Here is a 19,217-nt window from a genome sequence, read left to right on the forward strand (position 1 = left end):
GTTAGAAATAATTATCCAGTGTGAAACTATTGGTATTTGTGAATCCTAACATGTCACCAGGCATTGCTATTTAACAGAGGTAATAATGTTAATGATTATGGGGCCCTGGGCTCTCCCTGAGTGATGGGGACAAAGAAGCACTTCAAGGGACAGTTCACACCCTGAAGCAGCTGAAGGCAGGTAAGTTTGGGCCCATGTTCCTCCTTTGTTTCTTATTTAAGCATCCCAGTGGAAGATTTACACTAAGGTGGGGACAGCTCAGGTCCCAGTGAGTTCCTGCTGTGAAGAAAACCAGCAAAGTCTAGATTTTTGGCTATTTCAGCCAAGCAGTATTTTTGTCCTGGGTTTGGTTTTTTGGTGCTGCTCCTCCTTTGGGTTTCCCTGTTGTAACTCAGGTCCCTGAATCTCCTCTTAAGGGTGATATAGAGGAGCAGAGCTGTCCCTGTCCCCAGCTGCACAAATGCCCATTTCAGTAAATCCTTGTGTCCATTCCATATGGATTTCTGGGCACAGAACATGGAAGAGTGGATATTAACTGCCCCAGAGGTTGCACACACGGGCTGTCCAGAAGAGAAAAGCATGCCCAAAACCCCATACATTTTTGGGGCCCCTTACACAAAGCTGTATCTTTTCTCTGGGCTTTGGGGCTCGAAAGCGCTCAGGGAGATTCTTTGTTGCGTAATTCAAATACAGATTCCCTTTTTTACCAAAGAAGGAAAACTCCAGCTCTTGTCCATGTAAATAATGGATGTCGCCCACCTCTACTCTGTTCTGCTCCCATGTGGGATATGGGGCTTTTCCCAGTGCTTTTCCCTCCAGCCCTGAATGGTTAAAGGCACCTTTCTGCCCACCTGCCAGCCTGTGCTGGGCTGCCCTGGGATGTCACTGGGCAGCTGGCACGTTCCATTTGTGGCTGAGGTCCGTGGTGGGAGGTGGCTCACTGGCACACTGGAGTCGGGATGGGCAGGAAGAACCCACACAGGGAGCTGCTGCCTGCCACTGCCTGCATCCCCTGCTCATCCCTCTGGACTAAACAACACACCTGGAAGTCGACTGAACTGGAATTCAGCTGTGGGAGCCCACAGCATGCAAGATTCTGGGACATCAGGTGCATCACCCACCACAAACAGACCCGAGCAGGTATCGCAAAGACAATGAGCAGGCAATGAGCAGACAGAGCAGAGGGACAGAACCAGAGGAGGTCACGGATAGGCAGGAAGATGGATCTCTGTGGGAGAGAGCGATCCTCCCGCTGCTGTTAGGAGGACCAGATACTCACAGTCATGGGCTCCTGAGCCGTGCTGGAGGCTGGGGAGGTTTGGTCCTGCACGTGTCCCTGCTGGGTCCTTTGTGGCCCGGGCCACCACCCGCCTCCTCGTGTCCCCTTGGCTCATAGGGGGATTGGACCTGCCCCACACGGTGTGCTAAGGAGCCTGAGACCCACTTGGGAGCTGCAGCCGGTCACTTGATGCTGTAATCCCTCCTCATTACAAAAGAGACTCTGTTGTCTTTTGCCCTGTTCCCTCCTAATCTTCTGAGTAAGCCCTGCGTGTTTATAGAGGCGGCCGGAGGAGGGGGAGGCAGGGCTGGCTGCTCCGCTGCTGCTAACTCCTGGCACAGCCATGGTGGCTGCCAGAAGAGAGGCATTTTTCCTCTTAATTCTTTCCTGTTTGGTCCCTCTCTCTGTGTCACAATCTTACAGGAACCCCAGGAGATTATGCAGGGCTGGAATTTACCACCAAGGCTGTAAAATGCAGCATGCTTGGGGGCTGCCCTCTCTTCCCTAGGTCAGTGAAACACCTGGTCCATGCTCTGCCTGGCTCTCACAGGATGTTTCCTCATCATCCCTCACTGTCCCTGGATGAATTTGCCACCTCTTCTGGCTGTGGTTTGGATGCTGGGGATTTCCACTCTGCCACTGGCTCTCTGAGACTCTTTCCATGTGTTTGCTTCATTTTACTCTTGCTTTTCCAGTAGTGCTTGAGAGCTGTCACTGTGCTCCCTTGCGTGACACCCTGGGAAACACTGGTCCTTGCCTTGCCCTCAAATTTCCATCAAGCCAGGGTCCTTAGTCCCTTTACTGCTCCTTCCCAATTGTGACCATCCTTCCACCACCTCCTCAATGCCTCTGTTCAGATCCTTAGGATATTCCCCTTCCAGGAGGCTCTGAATCAAAATATTTTCTTAACAAACTGGTCTTCTATCATTTAGGCCGCTGTGGGACACTGTGGAGAGGGAGCACAGGTCTGAACCTTGCAGGTAAGAGCAGCTGGAGACCCAGGCTCCTGTAACAATCAACTTTCTCTTGTGCTTTGTCTTTGACACTTATTTAACATTGGTAGTTGGAATAAATTTGTCCCATTTGTAGTTTTCTCCTTGCAGTGGCTGATCCTTGACAAGGGGAGTGGGTTTTTTCACTGCAAGAGCAGAAGCTGCCCAACATCTGCCTCATGTGGGATTTCTGGCGCTGTCCTGGGAATTGCTGCCAGTGGCAAGGAGATCATCATTTAAAACGTGAGATTCAGTGCTCTGTGAAGGGAGATGAGAGCATCCCCCTCTCTGAAGGGGATGTGGTCCGCTTCCAGGGATGGAACTGGTGAACAGGCAGGCTGAGGTAGATCTTGAGGAGATTTAGTGCCTGAGCCCTCATCCCCACACACAGCAGGGAGACCAAAACGCTTCAGGTGAGACATTTGCTGCAGCTGTTGGGAGCAGTTTGGCTGCTCCTGGGCACATGGAACAACAACTCCCTGAGTGTCCTGCTGTTTGTGGAGGGATGTGCTGGCATCTGGGGGCCTCTGCTGCCCTCCTCTGAGAGCAGTTCTGCTGGCAGCTGGTGTGCTCCACAGCTGCCCTTGGGACAGCAGGAAATATGTGTGGAATTTAATATTAAAGTAAATAACTGAGGGGCTACCAGCATGGCAGAGCTGCTTGGATCTCTTTCCACGTCCTGTGGCCTCAGACCTAGAGGAAGAGGTTGGTCTGAAAGCCTGCCTTTCTCTGCAGAGCAGGAAGCAAAGAGGTGCTGACATCAATCCTCAACCTCAGAGCCCTGGAATCATCTTCATTTTATTCATGCTAAAGATGTAGAGATTGAATTGCTGTGCTGGGAGTTGAATCCCCATTTTGGGAATGCCAAAGGGCCTCTCTCAATGCTGAGTTAGCAGCAGCTAAAGCTGGGAAAGGCACAGTGTTCTCCTTGCTCTCTCCCAGAGAATAGTAAGTGTTTTTAGGGCCAGCATGTCCCAAAGCTTGGTGAAATCCCTTTCCCTTCTCCAGTTTCAGTGCTGGGATAGAGACAGAGGCAGCAGGCATCAGAGGTGTTTCTCCAAATTACATTCTTCCTTGCAATTTGATTTTTAAAGAATTGAAGTGGGATGTGTCTGGGGAGATGCTGTTTTCCATGGATAGGATTTATTCAGATGTTTGAGCTGGCCAGAAATGTTTGAAGAGGATACAGTGACCCTGCAGTGCTTTTGTGAGGACCCCCAGCTTTCTCCCCTTATGCTGCAGAATTCCTCACTAACTCTGTGCCATCCTGGGCTGCCCTGGGAGCTGGGGGTGCCTGTCCCTGTGCCGAGCTCCATCTGACTCTTTGCATTTTGCTTTTAGGGGCTTGAATGGTGACAAATATCTCACTTTCCCTCTGATGTTGCACAGTTCAGTGCATACAGCATGAAAATGAGGAGAGGGTCTTTAGTGAGGTCCCTCTTCTCTTGCCTTAGGAATTGTGGTGGGGATTAGGTGCCAAAGAGAGGATCAAACGTGCTGGTGCTGGAAATCAGAGACCTCAGAGGAGCCTTGCTGCAGCCCTTGCAGCCAGCTGAGCAAACATGTGGCACAGCCAAGGAGCCAGCCAGGAGGGGGTGGATAGAGCCCGGAGTTTTAGGCCATTTGTTCTCCTTTCCATGGCAATAACATCCGGTTTGAGTTTGCTGGGTAAGGCGTGTCAGCAGGTCAGATCCTGCTTTCCAAACTCAAAGATAATCCCCCTTCCTCCTTCTCAGCCTCAGTCTGGCTTTCTTTTTCTTTTTCCTCTTCCTCTCCTCCCTTCTTCCCACTTTCCTTTCCCTTTTCCTTTCTCCTTTTCTTTCTTGTAATTTCCCCTTCTTCTTCTTCTTCTTCTTCTTTCCCCTTCTTCTTTCCCCTTTCTCCTTTCTCCTTTCCTTTCCTTTCCTGCTTCTCTTCTGGGAAGAAGAGGGGAGCACATGCCACTCTCCCCCTTTTGTGACAAGTTACTTTTTCAAGTGGCTGGGATTCAGCATCTCCAGCACATCCCTCTCAAAGCTTCCTGTCAGCATTATCAGTTCTCATCCTTCCTGCCTTTGTTGGCTCCTGGAAGCATTTCTACCTTTCTAATCCAAAGATTCAGCTCTGTCACTGCTGGCCAAGCCTTGGGAGTTAATAATTACAAAGACTAATTACTTCTGGTGCTGCTTTGCAGAGCTGAAGATCATTCCCCTCCTCCCAAAAGTTCCCTGAAGATAGCAAAGGTTGCAGCCAGAGACACAAACATCCAGGACACTCCGTTCCCAGACTTCAGAGCATGGGCTTGGCCCGTGCTGTCTCTGTGGATCCTGGCCATGAGGCAGGGCAGGGCTGGAGGTGACACAGACACCCAGGAGATGCTGGGACAGAGAATTGCTCCCTGTGTGGCATCCACAGCAAAATCTGCAGTGGACACAAGGATCACCATGTCTGACTCTCCTGCCTCTGGCATTGGGTCTGTCCCAGAGGCAGAGGATGGACAAGCTGAGAGCAGGGAGGGAGCTGTCGCTGTGTGTGAAGGCTCCAAAGGCATATGGCTACCTGGAGGGAAGCCCAGGGCAATGGCAAGGTAGGATGTGATGGGAAATGTCCTCTGAGGGCAGGAGCAGTTTTTCATTCAAAATTCCAATGCTGTCAGCCCACAGGCGGCAATGGGATCCACTATGGAACAGGGGTGACAGCAGGAGTGGGTTCCGAGCCCAGTGCTCCCCTTGAAGTATAAAAACCCTGGACAGTCAGCAGCCTTTCCCCCCTCAGCCAGATTTCCCCCATCCTTCCACCTTCCTGCGTTTACATCCCAGGTTTCCCCTCTGTACTGGCTTTGTGCGGTACCGTTTTGGTAGTGGGGGGGCTACAGGGAAGCAGAGATCCATCTTCAGCACACGGAGGAGCCCACGATGGAGCAGAGGCATGCCTAAGGAGGCTGTGACCCCACAGGGAGCCTGTGCTGGAGCAGGGTCCTGGCAGGACATGGGGAGAGAGGAGCCCACGCTGCAGCTGCCTATTCCTGAAGGACCGACCCTGTGGAAGGGACTCACACTGGGGAAGTGCATTAAGAGCTCCTTGGAGGACTTCTCCCGTGGGAGGAACCCCAGGCTGGAGCAGGGGCGGAGCGTGAGGCGGCCTGCTCCTGAGGCAGAAGGAGCAGCAGAGACAGCAGCCCCCATTCCCCATCCCGCTATCGGGAAGGAGGCGGAGGAAGCCAGGATCGATTCCGAGCCGGGGGCGAACAGAGGAACGGATGTTGGACGTTTCCTTTGACGTCCTGACGGCCCCGCGTTGAGTTGATGGGTGACAAGCCCCGGTAATTCCCAGCTCCAGCCGTCCCGTCCGCGCCGGTGCCCGCAGCGGCCCCTCAGAGCCCCGGCGGCGCTCAGGGCGCAGCCGCGCCGGCATCACGTGGGCGGCGGGGCCGCGGCTGCTCGGGATCGGCTCCCGATCCTCCGGGAGCGGCTCCGCTTCTGGCTCCTCCGGGCACGGATCCGGCTGCGGCTGCACTTCTGATCCCGCCTGGCACGGCTGCGGCTCCGCCGGGCACGGATCTGGCGGCGGCTCCGGTTCGGGTCCCTTCCGATACGACTCTTGCTCCGGCTCCTCCGGGCACGGCTCCCATTCCGGCTGCGGCTTCTCCGGACGCGTCTCGGCTTTTCGGGCCGGCTTCTCCCCCGGGCACGGCTCCGGCTTCTCACCCGGGCACGGCTCCCACTCCCGGTGCGGCTGCCCCGGCCATGGGGGCGGCGGCGGGCGCGCCTCCGCCGTGAGGAGCAGCAGCGGCGGCGGGACCCAGCGATGTTGCGGGGGTAGGTGAGGGTCTGCACGGGGAAGGAGTGGTGTCCGTGTGCCGGGGCTCTGTGTCTCCGTAGAATCCTGGAATAGTTTGTGTTGGAAGGGGTCTTAAAGTTCATCTTCTCCTGCCGCGGGCAAGGACACCTTCAGCTATCCCAGGTTGCTCCAAACCTTGTCCAACCTGACGTGGACACTTAAAGGGATGGGGCAGCCACGGCTTCTCTGGGAAATCCATTCCATCACCCTCACAGGGAAGAAGTTACGTGGAAGCCAAATAAGGAGATGGAGTAAGGAGGCAGGAGCATCCCCAGACATAGGACTTAGCATTTTATTGCTGAGACAAAGAGAAGAAACACCAATGTGTGTTCTGCTATAACATGCTACCATAAAAATGTAATGAACCACTACCAGATGCTTTGCCAAACACTTGAGGGCTTATGCTGAGCACACATGGGATGATAAGCCACTCTGGAGTGATGCTGGTCCATGGTGATGCAGGTCAGGTGTCCACCCCGGTGGGGATGGAAAAGTCAGGCCCTGCTCCCAAACCTGTGGGTAAGAGTTTAACCTGGAGAGAGCCAGAGGCTGCTTGCATGGGAAACAGCCCTGTCGGATCAGTGCTGCAGGAAACATGTGGGGCCCGCTGGAAAAAGTGCAGATCCTGCACATTTTTTTGCTTTTTCTACAGAAACCAACTTTAGAAGTTTGTGGGGTGTTGGGGGATTTTTTTTTTTTGTGTAGGTTTGCATTTCTTGTGCCAGTGTGTGACTCTTAGTACATGATCCATTTTTCCTGGAAAGGCAGCTCGCTACCAGTCAGCAAGAGAGAGAATGTTTGTGGTGGTCCTTTGGTCTCTGGGATTGGATTTCAGAGCACCACCTGGACCCTGAGCAGAATTCAGCATAGCCAAGGCTTCCACAGGGATTCTGCTTGCATGGTGTGGAGAAAGAATGAGCTATTCCATCATAATTTTCCAGGATATGTTTTTGGCATTACAAAGTGTGGGTGGGACTGTTTAATTCCTCCATATCCTCCAGTTTTCTTCTGTAGTGTGTGAAAATATGCTGAAATATCTGTCTCCTGAGGTAACTTTCAGCTGAGAATTAGAGAGTCATAAAGGAACAACGTTATTTTTTCTTCCTGTGGGTTAGATTAAATGTATTTCTATCAGTAGACCGGTGAAATGTCCTTTTTCCTTGCTGCTTCTTTTATATATTATTTTTATCCTCTGTGCTCTGGTTTCCTTGCTCCTTTCTGGTGTGATTTCTTCCGAGTGTTCAGAGAGTTCTCCATGTGTGCTTTCCCGCATGCTTTCCTATGATACCTGAGCTGATATAGCTGGGAACTGCTCCTTTGTTCCCTCTTTGGAAGGTGGCTGTGGACAGCTGTTGGTCTTGGACAGCTTGGGGGGCACAGAAAGGGAGAAATTAGAGTGGAAAAGGTGATTGGACTCTCTGGGACTGAGGAGAAAAGCCCAGCCTGTGTGGAGCAAGGGGAAAGAGCATGGCCTGGCTGGAATGCAGAAGAGGAAGACACAGAGATGGGGCAAAGGGAAGAGGAAAAAGTGAACCTGAGCAAAAAGAGGTGATGGCTGCTCTGCAGGAGGAGGTGGTGGGTGAGGAGCAGTGTCCAGGAGTGTGGGAGGAGGTGCACGAAGAGAAGGACACCAGAGCTCAGCCAGGGCTTGTGAGCCAGAGATAAGCAGCAGCAGGTTAATCTGCAGGGCAGTGTCTGTGTCTGAACAGGATAGAAAACTGCCACATGGGGAAGGCTTGGACACGCTGGCCCTGCTTTCAAATGGAGGGAGATTACATGGGGAGAGTTCAGTGAGGAAGAGGAGAAATGTAAACACCGCAGTGACAACAGTACCCTGCATCCAGGCAGTCAAATTATGTTTTCCATTCCTAAAACTTCTCCAGCATCTGTGTTAATGTGGGCGTTGACAGAGCCCTACCGAGCACTGGGGTGCAGTGTACCAGGTGACTCTTCTGGTTTCTTCTTTCTAGGACATCTCTGCTTGCTGGCCCCTGAAACTAAAAAATAGGGCTTTGACACAGCTTGGGGAAAATACACAGGTTTAGACAGCTCTGTGGGGGATTTCAGTTGGAAATAGGTGGGAAAATAGGCTAAAATTTTGTTAAAAATAGATCTTTTCCTTCTGAAACAGGTACAGGGGGTAGAGGAAGTCTGGGTTGGCAGCAGAGAAGATTGGGGTCTTTATATTCGGGATGGGAAAGCTGTATTTCTCTTTTTTGCTACTTCAGTAGGGAAGTCTGACCTTAGGTCTATTTGGTGTATCCTGGAATCCTAAAAATCCATCTGCAGAGTGTTTCTCTTGAGCAGCAGGTGAGAATGGGATCCCTGGAGGAGCTGTCCTTAGTTCTCCTGCCTTTCCCTGAGTTAATAAGGATGCCCTGCCAAAAGGGTAAAGCACTTCCATAGGGATGCAAGGCAAAGGAACTGGTGCAGCTGTTGCTGCCCAGATTCTTCCCCATCACCCTCCCCACCTCATTCCCACTGCCTGTGTCAGGGGCTGGATGTGTTGTGAATGTTGGAGGAGGGATCTGGATCACTGCCACACTCATTTTCCCTGTGCTGTTACCCCACAGCCAGGTCAATTTTGAGGAAGAGAGCCAGAATCCACCTGCTGTGGGACACTGGAAGCCCCTGATGCCATCCAAAGGCGACAAGGAGGAGCCAGAGAGTGGATGCCAGGATGCTGGAGGTGTGCATGAACCCCAGTCCACGGAGCAGCTCAATGTGTCCCGGCTGCGCAGCTCCTCGGTGGAGATCCGGGAAAAGGGCTCTGAGTTCCTGAGAGATGAGCTGCACAAAGCACAGAAGGTGAGCCCCAGCATTCTTGGGAACTCCTGGGGAGGGTGGCACAGGTTGGAGTGGTGGGGACTTTTCTAGAGTGACAGAAATCTTGGGTCAGGAATCAAGTGCTGGAGTGTGGAGGAAATGCTGGGATTGACGGCTGGGGCAGGGCATCAGCATCCCTATCCCTCTCCATTTCCTCAACAGGAGCTGAAGCTCAAGGACAAAGAATGTGAGAGATTGTCAAAAGTCAGGGAACAGCTGGAGCAGGAACTGGAGGAGTTAACAGCCAGCCTGTTTGAGGTACCACCCTCTTCCTTTTCCCATAGTTTTTTAAGCTAAGCTTACATCCAGCTCCTTTAAGACAGCTTTCCCTGGACTTCCAGCCATCTCTTCCCACAATTTCCTCCTCTCCCCTTTTATTCTTTCCCACTTGGAGAAGCAGAGCTGGCCAGTGCTGCAGGAGGAGGCTTTACCTGGGTTTCTTTCTCCTTCTAGCAGCTGTGGGGTGGCATAAAGAGCACAGTAGATACAGTTCCAAAATGTGGGAATGCCTGGAGCTGGAGCCAAGCACAGCTCCCAGTCGTTCTCCGTGCCTGCTCTGTTTTGTCCCAGCCCTTGCTGGGGGTGGGAACATGCTGGATGTCCTCATCCTCACTGCTCCAATGAGTGTCCAGAAGGCCTGTTGGTTGTTGGTTTTGTTTTGGTGGTTTTTTTGTTGTGATGTGATTCTTTCCAAGCTGTATCCTAGCAAAATCCCATTCACCAGCAGCTCTAATGTCTGGATCTGTCTGGGTGAGGAAAGCCAGAGCCCATCTGTGCCTTTGAAACACAGGGCTATGAGAGCCAAGGGAGCACCACCTCCCAAAATTTTGGCTGCCTGAGCACAGGGTGATCTTGGAGATCATGTAGCCAAGGGCTGTCCCCTTCCTTCCTTTGGTGGCCTTGGCCAGACACTGTTTCCAGACTGCAGGGAGGCCCCAGCTGGGCTTCATCCCCCTCCTCTCTTCCTGTGGGAGAAGCTTCTAAGCCAGTTTCCACCATTTGGCTCCCACCTGAGCTCCAGCTCCTGCTGTGCCACAGCCATGCCTGGGGCAATGGGAACCAGCTGCTCCCAAAGGGAAGTGGGAGCACAGTGCAATAACAAGGCAGGCAGGAGCAGTGCCCTCACCAAGATGCGGAGCAGCTAGTCTGGATCAGGATCAGAGCCACAGGCAGCAGTCAGGGTCAGGAATCAGTGCAGGGATCACCCAGCAAGACTGCAGTGGCTGCAGGAACCAGGCTGAGGTGAGGATGGAGTCGCAGAGCTGTTGGAATAGGGGCAGACACAGCTGTGGTGTGGAACAGGTGGGTTCTAATGTTACAGCAATTCCGAAGGGCAAGGAAAGGCAGGTCCTTGCTTCTGGCATTCTTCTCAGCAGCCCCTATCAGTGAGTGATGACCTTGGCCAGCTAAACTCCTTAACTTAGCCAGCTATGCTCCTGGAAAGGGGATGCACTCCAGGCTTTGGCACTGGGAGCCTTCCCTGGGAAATTCTGAGGGAAGGCTCTGCACAGCTGATGGACCAAACCCTCTGGATGTGACAGGGCTGCCTGTCCCCTTGCCTGAGCATGTGATGTGGTGGATCTGTGACCTCCCTTGTTGGCTGTGTGAGCTGCGGTGCAGCAGGTGGATTAAAACTCTCTCTGGTGCAGGAAGCCCACAAGATGGTGAGAGAAGCCAATACCAAACAGGCTGCGGCAGAAAAACAGCTCAGGGAGGCCCGGGGCAAGGTGAGTGAGTGACTCTCTGTGACTTCATTTTTGAGGTTGGTGTGGTGGCATCTCTGCCCAGCCTGGCCACAGGGCTGTTTATTGGCTGAGCAGAGTGAAGTGCAGCTTCATCTCTCTGAGATGCTGTGGTCCCTTTCCAGCACTTTCTCACTTGAGTGAGAGGGAAAAGGCCTCACAGACATCCTTGCAGTCTCCTGCTGATCCAGCTCTCATTTGGGAAATGGATTCACGGAGAAATAATGAATTTAATTGTCACAGCTCTGGGATGGAAAGATAGAGCAGAGACCCAGGGAGCTGGAATTTCCTCACATGGCTGCACCACAGGGCTGCTCAAATGGCTCCATCTTGAGAAGAGAGAAATTTCTTTAGAGTTATTGGTTCTGAAAAGAGCCTGGGACAAAAGGGGTAGATTCCCAAACAGCTGCTTTTAAAATTCTGGATGGTGACGGCAGTGGGAGGATGGGGAGAGGCTTCGTGGCTGGGCTTGTAGCCACATCCCTGTGGTTTCAGTGTTTGATGGGATGCAGCAAACTGGAGCCCAGCAGGTGCTGAGGGTGACTCTTGCTTGTGCCCCCAGATTGACATGCTGCAGGCAGAGGTGACAGCCCTGAAGACGCTGGTGATCACATCCACACCGTCCTCCCCAAACCGGGAGCTGCACCCTCAGCTGCAGAGCCCTTCCAAAGCTGGCTTCAGGAAGGGCCACGGGCGGAACAAGAGCACCAGCAGTGCCATGGTGTCAGCTGCCAGCCAGAACGCGGCTCCAGAGCCTGTCAGCCGGGAATGCAAAGAGGTGGGTGAGGGGCGTTCACTGCATCGGCCTCGGAGCTGCCACTCCAGGAGCTCCGGGCTCAGGCTTCCCACAGAGCTCTGTGGTCTCACTGAACAGCTGTTTGTGCCTTCTTCCCTAAATTTGTGCTGAGGCAGGCACTGGAGGGTTTCCTTTTGTGCGGATTTCCTCTTTGCCGGGACAGGAAGCAGTTGAGGGATCACTGATGGCCAGATTCAGGGGGTGCCAGTGCTGTCAGCGGATATCAAGAGCTGCTGAGCAGAAGCCAGTTCCAATAGCCAGATGTGGACACAGCTGTCCTGGGAAGCAAATAGGAGGCACTTGGTCAAGAATAATGAAACTGAAGAAGACTGTGGTGGGGGAATATGTCTCACTAGAGATTTTTTGGGAACTGCAGTCTGTGTCGTGAAGAATTGTTGAGGGAACACAAAGGCTTGTTAAAGATTTGGATCTGTCATTTCTTCATGGAGGCAACTTCCACAGGGTGCAGATATCCTGAGGTTTCAAATCTCAGGCCTCAGCCTCCAGAGTGCACAATGTTACGTATCAAGGATGGGATGGATTTTTGTCCCTCAGAATCCTTATGTGAGAGGTGATAAAAGGGAGCCTGGCATTCAGAGAGTTGGTGCTCTATGGGAAAGATCTTAAATTGGGCCTAAAAATGGTAATTTCTGTTCCCTTTTTGCACCTCAAGTCTAAAGATGTAGTTTGTGGCCCTGTGGTGCCTTGAGGACCATGCTCAGTTCCTGCAGGGGAGGACCTGAGCTTTTCTCTGTATCTCATGGTTTTTACCCCCCTCTTTGCCTGTCTCTCTAAACCTCTTCCTTCGCTGTCTGTCTCTCCCTCTGCCCTCCAAGTCTGGTTTCCCTGCTCTCCTCTCCCTGCTCCTTTGCATCCTCCCTGGGAAGGCTATCCACATCACCTATGAGCCAGGCTGGCAGGCCTTGGGAGCAGATGCTTCCTCCTCTTCCTCCTCCTCACGGCAGGTAACCAACCTCTGGGAATGGGTGGGATGCACCTGCCTCTCATGCTTCCAGCCTTCCAGTTCCAGCTTCCTTTTATGCTAATCTCCATTTATTTTTTCTCGTTTTGTTTTTCTCCATTTGTTTTTCCATCTTGTGGCTCTGAAGCTGTTGCTGGTCCCAGGTGAGCAGTCTCCATGGCACAGAGGGGATGTGCAGGAATCTGGACTTTTCCAGCTGCATTCACTCATGTTCTTTCTGTTGCCCAGCTTAGTTTTATTTTTTCCTTTCAGAAGCTTTTGTTGGGCTTGTAGGAGCTGCTCTGTCAGTCAGGTTGGTGCTTTGCCCAATGATCCATCTGGGATTTAAATGCCAGATCCCACGGAGTCTTCTATTGCCCCTCAGTTGCTCCCATCATTCCTGCCATGGGTTGAGCGTGCACTTTGTCTATTCAGTGGTTGTGTGGTGGCTTTCCTGCAGCCACAGGAAGGAGAAAAAGCCATGTGAAGGAAAATGGGATAGAGAGGCAGGCATGGCATGCAGGCTTCTGGCACACACAGCCCAGGAGGGCTGTGTCACTCTGGCACAAAACTGCTGCTGGGTGGGAAACGAGATCCTTGGAGCCAGGCAGCTTCCTGCATAGTAACAGGTACCTTTTGATACAGCGTTCCTCCTTCTTCCCCCTCCTCTTGGACACTCCAGGTGGACTCCATTTTATTTGCCGAGTTCCAGGCCTGGAAGGAATCTCCAACTTTGGACAAATCCTGCTCCTTCCTGGACAGAATTTACCAAGAAGATGTAGGACCTTGTCTGGACTTCACCAAGCAGGAGGTGGGTGCTAGAAAAGCAGGAGAGGTGGGCAGCTCTGGAGTGTTACCTTCCTGGAATTCATTCGTGCTCTCACTTGTTTTGCTGCAGCTGTCGGAGCTGGTGCGAGTGGCTGTGGAGCAGAACACCCTCACCATCGAGCCAGTGGCTTCCCACACTGTCCCTGTGGGGAAGGCAGCAGCAGAGGAGTGTGGTGGCCCCAAGTAAGAGCTGTGCCTCCCTGCTTTGTCCCCTCCTTGCTGCTGGTTTGTCCCCTGTCATGGAGTGGTGTGACAGGAAGCTTGGGGCCACCTCACACTAGCAGGAGTGTTGTGGTGTTCCAAACAAAGAGGAGGGATTTTATTCAGATGTTAAATTTAAGCCCTTTCTTACCTTCTAAGGTGTCCCTGTGACAGAGGGGGCTTGCAAGTTTCCTGCCACTCTCCTGAAAATTATTCCCCAAACAGCCCATCCTGTGTTTTTTTCCTTGTCAGTTTCCTTAAGATTTTTTAATTTTTTTTTTTTTGTGTTCACAATGGCTTCTGGTCACAAATCATAACGTAAGTGAAATATTTATTGTTCAGCCAGTGATCAAAGGTCTCTGGAGCATTAGCAAGCCACTAACTCAGCACCATGTGGCAGCTTGGAAGCTTTTGCTGAGCTGACCTAACTCTTTAACCCTGTTTAAATTCCACCCAAGCAGGATGGGAAGGACCCCACTGGCAATAAAAAACCCAAAAGGAATTAGTTTCCTTTTTTTCCCAGATGTAAAACACTAATTTTTATGGCAATTGTGCTTAGTTTGGTTGTGATAGCTGTAGTTTTACACCAAGTGGAATTAAGGAAGTCACTCTTTTCCAGGATGTTGCAATGCTCAAATATATGGCTCCTTACAGGTATCTTGTTTACAAAGGTTTTGGTCATCCTGCACCTCCTGGGAATTTAATTTTCTTAAGATGTGGTAATATTTGGTCAATGATTACTTCTCCTTGTATGCAGTCACTTGGAACCCGTGCTTCCACTCTTGGCTAATGTTTGCCTTGAGAACAGTGGAAAACAAGCCCAGGGACAAGCTCAGGACCTCTCTGAAACATCTCCTTCACCTCCTGTGGCTCCCCAGAGAATTTTTTTTTGCAGTTTGGGAGTGATGTTCCTCTTCCTACTGAGTCCTGAGAAATTTGGTGATAATTGTGCGCTAGAAAACTCTGCTTAATTGCTTAAATTGGTGATGGGAATAATCTGCCTTGCAAATATCAGGAGAAAAGGGATGAAAAGAAAGGAATGCAGCACCCCTTGCTGATTATTGATTGGTAAAGGCTGTTTTCATCCTCTGAAATCTCAAAATGGGGAAGCCAAGCTCCTTTCCTGTCTGCCCAAGGAGAGGTTGGCTTGTTTTGAGTTCTTGGTATGTGCAAATCCTGCTCAAATGTTGGATTTGCCTGTTTTGAAGCCACCTTTGGTGCCCAGCCAGTGTGGTTACGTCTCACCAGGAAAGCTGATACACCTGAGCCTGGAATGTGGGGGACATGTGCAGAGACCAGGGGACATTGGTTGTGCTCTGCTCCAGCCTCACTTTTTTAATATTTCCTGTGGTTTCCTCTGGAGGTGTGTGTCAAGGAAAAGGTGCTTTCACCTAAAGTCTCCTAAACTTCCCATTTATGGAATATTCCCAGGAGCAAAAGAATATCAGCCAAGGGTTGATTGTTTTTTTTTTCCTTCTTCACACTGCCTGACCCAGGGGTGGCTTCTGATCTCTGACTTCCATCTCCCTAGCTGGCTGAAATTGCTGGATCTGTGCTGTGCCACTGGATTGCTGAAGTGCTTTTCCCTTTTCCTGCAGGAAATGTGCTCTGAGTGGCCTCCCCAGGACCTGCAAGCACCGGATCATGCTGGGGGATTCTGGGAATTACTACTACATTTCCCCTTCCTGCAGGGCCAGGGTGAGTCCTTCAGCTCCCCAGAGTGCCTTGACCTTCCAAAATTATTCCATGCCCTACAGTGGACGAGTTCCAGTGGGTCAGCCCTGGAATTGAGGAAAAACTGTGGGATTTGAGGTTGTTCCTGTGGTTGAGTTGACTCTTAGTTGATGATTAGGGGGCAGATCCAGCTCTTCCTTTTGCTTTCAGATAACCTTCAGTGTGTTTACTTGCCATGATTTAATTTAGTACAAAGCTTTGATTGTTTGGCTTTATTGTTATTATTTAATTCCCCTTTGTAAAACACAATAATTTTCTGCTCTTTAGAGACTGTTGCTGTTCCAGTTAGATCTGTGCCTGGCTGTGAGAACAAACTGTCCTTTCTGTGGAGGGGAGGGAGAAGGTGGATCATTTGTTAATTTTGCTGTTGGGGCTCTTGTTCAGTGGAGGATTTTAGAAGTTAATTCTTTCCTGAGCTGCATTTTTAAAGAGCTGAGTTTTTGTGCACAGGTTTGACTCATTTTCATCACTTGCACCAAAGTAATGTCTCAAATATTTGTTCCTTTTGTTTTCTCCCCCCGTTTCCCTCTGGCCCTCAGATCACAGCAGTGTGCAACTTCTTCACCTACATCCGCTACATCCAGCAAGGCCTGGTGAGGCAGGATGGTAAGAGCTGGATCCAGGGGGATGCTTTCTGTGGAGGCAACTGGGAGGAGCTGTTTGGAGTGACAGGAGTGGGGCCAGCTAGGGATGTCTTTGAGAAGCAGATAAATGACAAAAAAAGGCATGAGGGAAGGAGTGTAGCATCTTTTCCTTGTTTATCAGCTTCCTGGGGGCTTTGCTCTGAGGTGGGGCTGGTAGTGGGTGACCCGATGGGCCTGTCCTGCTTCCTTCTCCTTTGGGAATGCTGGGAGCACAGCAGAGCAGGAGCTGGTGGACAGCTGTGCCCTCCTTACTGATTTTTTGGTGTTTTTTCCCCTTCTCTGTCCCTGTTGTGCTTTGCAGTGGAGCTAATGTACTGGGAGGTCATGCGGCTCCGGAGGGAGATGTCTCTGGCCAAACTTGGATTTTATCCCAGCGAGATGTAAGCAGAGCCCTGAGCGTGGAAGGAAACTGCTCCTGAAGGAAGGGCTTGGAATGTGAAGCCTGTCCTGCTCCCTCCCACCTTCCCTCTGCCTAGAGCAAGGAGCAAGAGGCACAAGTTCCACCTCAGCTGTCCTGCTTCTCCAAGTGTGACTGGAATGCAGCTACCACACTGCCCCTGGAGCTGGGCTGGCCCTGGCTGCTCTGGGATGGCCATCCATGGACTCTGGAGTGTCCTATATGCAGTGTATATCCATTTTTTTTTTAACTTTTTGTTTTTATATGCAATCTGCTTTGGCATAACCCAAGGCCAGGCCTGTGCAGGGTGGGAGTTCTGAACCTTCCTTGTGAGCCAGTCTGTCAGAACAGATGCTGGCTGTCTGTTCCACTTGTTTTTTTGGGATGGAGGGTGCTGTCCCTGAGGTCCTGCTGACCACAGCAGCCCTGAAAATGCCAGCAGAGCACAATAATCTTGAACAGTTTGTTTCCAAGTACTTCCTTGTTCCTTTTCAAGGAGCCTGCGAGAGAAGCTTGTTGCCAGGGGAGTCACAAAGAGGGATTTGTTCCTGTTTTTAGCTGGATGTTTGGCACTGGGTGATGCAGGCTGGGAAATGGCTGGAGCTGTGCACCTGGGGCCTCCAGCAGAAGAAAGGGAGCAGGGAAATTCCCTAACTCCCAGCTGGCTGCAGGATTTTTTCCCCTGGACTAGGGAGTATGCTGCAGTTGTCAGAGGCAGATGCAGGACCCTGTGACCAGTTCCTGGTGTGAAATCCCCCATGATGCTCCTAAACACAAACCTCACCCACAAACAAGCATTGGAGCTTATCCTGCTCTTGAGGGAGCTTTGGGCAGTCCCGTTCCCACCCTTCAGGCAGAGCCCATGTTCCCAGGTTGGGTTCTTTGTGTCTGCAGGAGGAGCGTGCCAGGCTGGGCAGTCCCAAAGCCTGGAGATTCCTTCCCAGTGTTACATCAGACCTGGAGATGCCTGTCCACTGGGAGTCACAACTTTTCCTGGGCTGCCATTCCCTGGTGAGGGAATCTGAAACCTCTTTGTGTGCACATGAGGGATGTGGCTGACATTCCTGCCTGCCCCAAAATGTGCTGGGAGGGAGGGATGTCACTGGAGCTGTAGGAATTCACAGGTTTGACACATCCTGAACTCAGACCAGGTTTATTAAAGCCATGACAGTATTTTGTAGCTAATTTAGTCTTTTTTTAAGTGACTCTGGAATCAGCTCAGCCATCACCCACTCTGGGGTTTTCACTTCTGACAGGGTTGTCACCCTGTCCCTCTGCCACCCTCAGCAAGCTGGTGCCCATCCTCAGCTCCATAATTCCATCCTCTACTTAAGGATGTTACAGTAGGAACTCAGTTTTCTTCCACTGAGCTGCTGGATTGTGTCTAGGGGAGAGAGAAATAACACAGCTTTGGTTTCCCCAGCTGTGGATTTCAGCTCAGGTGAATTCCATCCCTGGAATTTCTCCCTGCATCTCTTCCCCCTGTCCTTTTGATCTCCACGTCTTCCTGTGCCGTGAGCTGCCACACTGCACAAACGTTGCAGCACTGGGGATGAGATGATCTCTCTGGGTAGGAGATGTTTTGGTTTGTGGGATGTTTTTTCCCCTCAGTGTCACGTTGAAAAGCACTTTGAGACAGAAGGAACTGGAGCAATGCCTTGTCTGAGGTTGTCTTGCATTTCAAACAAAGCAGAGAGAACAATTTGTGAAGGAAAATGAAGTCACTCTGTTTGCAGCAGGATGGTTGCACCCTGCTCTTTCATAAAGGAAAATAAACATTTGCTATTAACCTCTACAAGCCTGGTTGGAGTTGGAGGGTTGGGGTGCTTGGGGTGTAAGAGAAAATCCTACAGGATGAGGTTTGGGATGCTTTTATTCATCAGAGCAGGTACCTGTTCTTCCTGAGGGAAGCTGAGGCTTCTCCTGCTCCGTTGTGTCTCCTTTAATTTCCCAGCTTGAAGCACTGCACGGGTGCTGGGTAATTGGAGGATCTTCTTCCGTCCTCTTCTCCTGATCCATCTTCCCGTTCTCTCAGCAGGGAGAGGTTTTGGGTCGCTCTGGTTTCACTAAAACCACTTGTTCTCCTCCCTGCTCGGCTCTGCACATTAACATGGAATATCTCCTCTTGCCCTGTGTGAGATGACAATGGGAGGGCTGTGTACAGAACGATATTTAATTTAATTTTCATTTAAAAAGCCACACAAGAATCTGGTTGTGCAGCACAGTCAGACAGCCACGAGAGGGCACAGGCAGCCCAGGCACGGTCTCCCTCCCTCCCTCATTCCCTCCCTGTCTTCCCTGGGAGAATGGAGCATCTCCAGGTCCCACCTGTGCCTGACCCTCCCTGCAGCCTCTTGACAGGGAAACATTCCTGCTGCAGCTTCTCTGCGCTGCTGGGAAAGGGAATTGGGCAGCTGGAGAGTGAAAAGGGAGGATTTGGATTTCTGTAAGGGATGGTCAGGTGAGAGACTGGGAATGTTTTGCTGTGTCTGGGTCTTTCAGTGTAGTGTCTGCAGGGATTGCTGTCAGAAACTTCCCTGTGACATTGGCTCCTGAACTTCTAAGGTATGAAAAGACATCATGTCCTCTGTTGCCAACCTTTTCCACCAGAACTTTTGTGCTGTTTTTCCCCTCATAAATAAACCAGAGTTTGAGCAGAGTCTCTGGGTTCTCTGGTACCTCCTGCAATCTTCCTTGCATCTATTTTCCCCCACAAAGGGTCTGGCAGCCTATCCTGGGCCAAAATAAAGAGGTTCAAAGGGATGTGAGTTCAAAAATCTGGTTTTATAGATGTGTTTGACTTGCTTAATTTTGTTTTCATCCCCGTTTCACTCAAGTTTGGGGAGAAAAGCGATATTTGGGTGTTTGGATGATGGCAGAGGTCAGTGTTGGGCACAATGAAGTGCTTTTAAGCATTTGGATATTACTATTTGAGAAACTGGGATTTTTAGCAGTGAGACTTGGTTGCTCCTGGAAGTTTCCTGTGTCTGCTGGCTGT

At 51.2% G+C, this 19,217-nt stretch overlaps 1 protein-coding gene across 4 annotated transcripts; it reads left to right on the top strand.

Annotated features, from left to right (window-relative positions):
- Nucleotides 1–133: 133 nt before the first annotated feature.
- RAB3IL1 (RAB3A interacting protein like 1) lies at nucleotides 134–18,017 on the top strand. Of its 4 annotated transcripts, XM_058835858.1 has the most exons (12): nucleotides 134–180; nucleotides 2,212–2,259; nucleotides 4,445–4,837; nucleotides 8,664–8,898; nucleotides 9,079–9,174; nucleotides 10,566–10,643; nucleotides 11,221–11,436; nucleotides 13,061–13,226; nucleotides 13,314–13,426; nucleotides 15,043–15,142; nucleotides 15,718–15,784; nucleotides 16,124–18,017. In XM_058835858.1, the coding sequence occupies exons 3-12, from the start codon at nucleotides 4,584–4,586 to the stop codon at nucleotides 16,239–16,241; spliced, it is 1,443 nt and encodes a 480-aa protein (XP_058691841.1). In that variant the 5' UTR covers nucleotides 134–180; nucleotides 2,212–2,259; nucleotides 4,445–4,583; the 3' UTR covers nucleotides 16,242–18,017. The 4 variants fall into 4 exon arrangements, with proteins under 4 accessions (XP_058691841.1, XP_058691818.1, XP_058691807.1 ...); XM_058835835.1 differs by lacking the exons at nucleotides 134–180; nucleotides 2,212–2,259 and adding an exon at nucleotides 5,206–6,068 and having other exon boundaries at nucleotides 4,731–4,837; XM_058835824.1 differs by lacking the exons at nucleotides 134–180; nucleotides 2,212–2,259; nucleotides 4,445–4,837 and adding an exon at nucleotides 4,853–6,068.
- The last annotated feature ends 1,200 nt before the right edge of the window (nucleotides 18,018–19,217 follow it).

Source organism: Poecile atricapillus, chromosome 1 (assembly GCF_030490865.1).
Source record: "Poecile atricapillus isolate bPoeAtr1 chromosome 1, bPoeAtr1.hap1, whole genome shotgun sequence".
Classification (NCBI taxonomy): Eukaryota; Metazoa; Chordata; class Aves; order Passeriformes; family Paridae; genus Poecile; species Poecile atricapillus.